Source organism: Apaloderma vittatum, unplaced genomic scaffold (genome assembly GCF_000703405.1).
Source record: "Apaloderma vittatum isolate BGI_N311 unplaced genomic scaffold, ASM70340v1 scaffold7623, whole genome shotgun sequence".
NCBI classification, from domain to species: Eukaryota; Metazoa; Chordata; class Aves; order Trogoniformes; family Trogonidae; genus Apaloderma; species Apaloderma vittatum.
In genome coordinates, this window is record NW_009707441.1 from 28043 (window position 1) to 32749 (window position 4707).

The following is a 4707-nucleotide window of genomic DNA, read 5'->3' on the forward strand; positions in this document are numbered from 1 at the left end:
AGCAGGAAGTGCACTGTTCAACCATGATTTTGCAGAACTCCTCGTTCTGGACACCTGCAGAAACTAAAGTACCGGGATTTTAACTAACATTACTCACCACGTATTGGCTGACCGCAGTTCAGAAAAATAAAACTAGAAACACAATCTGGAAGCCTAAGGCTGTTTCAGCTGCAACCTCTCGGCCGCAAAGAGCCTGCCAGCAATTCCACCACCTTTTCCAGCGCAGCCTGCTGGTCAAACAATAATCCATGCCCCTCCTACCACCTTCCTGCCAGGAATCACCCACGTCCCATGTCCCATCCCACCAGGGAACGCAGTCAGGGCACAAGAGAAGCTGGAAGAGAGGCAGCCCGCAGCTCTGCCAGCACACCCTGGTACCAACAGCTTCTAACATTTTTTTTCCCTCTGGGAACCTCAAGGGCTCCTCTTCTGATCTCTCCACGCAGAGGATCACCCACCAGCTGTGATGCACGGTCCTCCCTGTCACAACAAGCTACAAGCAGGTGTAGATTCCAGGCTCTAACCCCACACACCAAGGGTATCACATACCATAACAGCTATCGCACCCAAGCGATTGCAGTCAGATGAAATTACAGACAGCGAGAGTATCCTTTTTTAGGGTTAAGATGCACATTTGAATTCAGCCCAAAGGCAGCATTTCAGAAATCTTTACAATTACAATAGAAAAGCTTGACTGAGGGATAACTTCTGTATTGAAAAAAAAGTGACTGCACTACTAAATTAGTATTATACTAAAAACTAATAATTATATTAAAAATGTCACCATTCCACACACTTTCACTGCAAACTGTAGAAATGAACAAGCGTTTACCTTCAGGTTTTGGCACGTGAGAGCTGTAGCACTGCATAAATGCATCAGAAGTAACATGAGGGAGATTGCCTGATTTCTTGTACATACTTAGCGCCCTCCCTTACAGAAACATAGTACTAAGTATCACAGGAAGACAAAAAAGGTGAAATTACTATGTAATTTCGCATCTTCTAGTGACACTGCTTTTCAAATCTGAAGTTAGCTAAAATCTAGAACAAGGAAAGAACCCAAAGAGATGAAAAAGTTCACCTACAAAATGTCATTCTTTATAGAGTATGGGGTTTTTTTAAATCAGCAGAAAGCTATGTAATTTTCTTTAAGCCTACAAAACAAAAGACACAACACTGTAATGAACATAAGGGTCATCAAGTCCAACTCCCTTCAATTTCCAATGTTCTACAAACCATACCTCAAGGTACATGAAGTCTCAGCCACCACATTCTACAGAAGAAAGGGAAAGCTGGATGTACGTCCTATTTGCACACAAACGTTCACCTGAACTGGAAAGCGGTCCCAGTCTGATGAGATTCAAACATCTCAACCTTTCTGACCGCAATTTAAAAGCTTACAGAAAACTATCAGCTGCAGATACATACTCTCAGTAACTAAATTTAAAAAAACCCCAAACAATAATAGAATGAAAATCAATGCAACTTCCATGGAAAACTAAGAAAACAACTAACATGCAGCACCTCTCAATGTATACGCTCTAATTCCATAGATTGAGAAGAGTATAAGGAATAAAAAGAAACAATTACTGACAAAAAGGACTTGAACAACTCTCAGAATTGTGACAGTGTGTTCCAATTAGGAGCAGAAATTTGACTACCTGGCTTAGGTGGTGCATGAACAATTTTGGCCGAACATGATGGTTCTGCAGTGACTGGTGTGTCTCTACGTGCACATATCTGGAGAGAACCCGATACCACCTTCTGCACATTCACCTCTTCTTCTCTTTCTCCTCTGTCCTTATCTTCATTCTCCACTCGCTCTGTGTGATCCACACTCAGGGGAGTCAGCTCAGACTGATTGACATGAGATTCACTTCTGTATGCGAAATCACATGCCACCACGTCGTCTACATGGGAATCCATAGGCTCTTCTGTAAATAAATAAAAGTTGCATGAGTGAATTTCTCTCTGTATAACCACTCTTCATGCATTATACAACATTAAACTAACTCATTTTCAATTTTCCAACAGATAAAGTGACTGTTTGCAGTAGTCTGAAAACAGGAAGCTTCCTTTATGACTCTGAATTACTAGCACCAACTCATTTACAAGAACAGATTTTACTGTCTCCACTAAAACGGGGCACTCAATCTCACATCACGACTTCAAACAAACACCAAAAAACCACCTACCAAATCACTAAATCCAAAAAAGTTTAAACACACACAAGATGCAAACTATAACAACTCAGAGACGGGACACAGGTTCCACCACAGCTGAGAACAGCTGGGTTTGGTGTTGGATAAACAGGGTGTGACTGGCTCGGTCACCTAGAAGAAAAACCCTCCTTTCCCTGCTCTCTCCCTTTTCTCTGCCACTCACTGTCCAGCTTGGTCCTCTCCAGATTATCACTTCGATGACAGAGGTAAAACAGGGTCTAATTCTCTACAGTATCCAGCTAGAAAGAAAACACATGCCCAGAGACAAAAACGAAAATAAGCTGGTCTACCCAAAAAAATAAAGAAACGTATTTCTCACAAGAGTGAATCAGCTCCATCATTTAGTCTCTGGGCTACACACCCCTCTTCATTCTGTAAAGACACAACCTACCCAGACCTTTATAAAAGGGTCTACAGACAAAAATCTAAGTGCAATAGATCACTCAAGCAGGTACTTTGTCTTCCTTTAGAACATCAGTATTGGTTGTCAAATGCAAAAGAACTTCTTACCTTCATTTGCTGTTTTTGGAACATCTCCTTTGGAAATAAATTTCAACATTTTCTTCAGAACTTTCTTGTGAGACTTGGAGGTCTGAAAATGCAAAGCCTGGCACCTTACAAAGAAAAAAGAAACAGTAATTATTTCTTTTGTCAAATATTATTTCAGAAAAAAATGTTAAGGAACTACTTAAATTCACACCGTATACGTATTATCTAACTATTTCTTGGTTTTCCCTGTATTAGGGGGTCAAATATTTCATCAATGCTTTTGAGTTAATAAAATCAGATTGCGTTTTACTGCGTAACATCATTCTCTACAGCATGTTTTGCATGTATGTCACTATAATGACTAAAATATGCCACGGTAACCTCAAGCACTGCTTAAAAAAAAGCTTTCCTAGGAGGCTAATACACCAAAATCTTTCAGTTATGTCACAGATACAGCACTGACTAACTACCAGTGTCTGACAAGCATATCTATGATTATTCACACCAATTCAACTGACCACCTCGCTTATTCGGGCTGCTAAAGCAGCATCTGTGGGATACAGACCGGGTCACCTGCAACCAGCGAGCGAGAAAGGAATTGCAGGACTCTTGCTCTGGTTTGCAACCCATAAGCAAAAGGCAAGGGCACATACTTAGCAGATTGCTTACAGGAAAATATCACTGTGTTTACACACAAACCCAACAGCCTATATTTAGTACTCAAAGTATCACTAAAATTATTCAAATGTACAACAGCAAACACAAAAGGTAGAACATAAATGAAGTGGTCAAATCACAGAGAGTGCTTTTAGGTTCTTACCTTATTGTGTATTGAGGACAACACGTCTGATTCATGATAGGCTTGTAGACATATTTTCCACTTCTAAAAATAATAGGAAATAGGTACTGATTATTTGTTGCGTGTACTACAAAATAAATGGAAGACTAACCTTTTCTGTTAAAATAACATCAAAATATTACATGACGAGTAACAAGCGCCAAGCAGCAAGTTCTTTGGCTTTTCGCTGTTATACAAAAATACTATCCCTCTAAAATAACCGAGTATTTTCCCGTTAAATTGTGTTACGGTACAAAGAGCTGCACTGCATCCAACAAATAGTTCTATTTCAGTTACTCAGGGCAACTAGTTAGCTGTTTTCAAAGACCTAAATTTAAATTCTAAATTGGACCTAAACTGACTGTATTTTCTTTTTAAATTTACCTCCGCCATCCTCTGTCTATGAGATCCTGGTAATCTTGAACAGTCATCGAATGTGCCCACATACCTGGAATAAATAACACAATAACACGCTTGAGTGACTACACTTATGTTTTAAAAACACAAGTTCTACAGAAATTTTACTGTAAAGCTCACAGTGACCTTTGAGCAGGTATCTTTCAAGGATTTCTATATTCATCTCATAAATTGCTGATTTCAACACCTGCTTTAAGCATAAAAAACAAAACCAACATAAACATTTGGATGCAATCAACTATATTTCTCCGACTGTACAAGGTAAAAGTTCACCCCTCCAGCTACTATCTTTCCCAGAAACACACCAACAAAACAACAACAAAAAGAAATCACTTCTTAATTTCGTTAAGACCATTCAGAAACAGGAGAACTCTCCCCAGAGGTGCTGAAGCTGATCCAGACTCTTCCCAAGGGACCCTCTGGGCTCGGCCCAAACAGCTCCTGCGGCCCGGGGCAGCAGAGCTCAGCCTAAGTGAAACCTGTCTCGCCGGAGCTTTAGGGCAGACACGCTCTTATCCGCGATTAGCCCGGGCAGCGGGGGTCAGGCGGGGCAGCCAAAAAAACCCCGGTAACCCCGCACCCGGGGAACTCCCGGGCGAGGTGCCAGCGACACCCCGGGGCTGCACGGGTCACCACTCCAGTAACTACAGCGTTTCGTCCTGGAGCAAGCTTTCCCGGTGTTTTTTTGGATGGCTCTCCCTTGGCTGGAGGTGAGGTTTCCCCGGAGACCCCTCCGGCCTC

The 4707-nt window shown here is 41.4% G+C and overlaps 1 protein-coding gene across 1 annotated transcript in view; it reads right to left on the reverse strand.

Annotated features, from left to right (window-relative positions):
- Positions 1 to 3995, reverse strand: part of ATE1 (arginyltransferase 1) — a gene marked incomplete at its 3' end in the record, with an annotated part of 30315 nt that extends 26320 nt beyond the window's left edge. Inside the window, exons 1-4 of the mRNA XM_009866194.1 lie at positions 3934 to 3995; positions 3532 to 3594; positions 2733 to 2836; positions 1662 to 1934 (exon numbers count right to left, since the gene is read on the reverse strand). Of these exons, the coding sequence (XP_009864496.1) occupies positions 1662 to 1934; positions 2733 to 2836; positions 3532 to 3594; positions 3934 to 3995 (502 nt within the window). The remainder of the gene's footprint in view (positions 1 to 1661; positions 1935 to 2732; positions 2837 to 3531; positions 3595 to 3933) is intronic.
- Between the last annotated feature and the right edge of the window lie 712 nt (positions 3996 to 4707).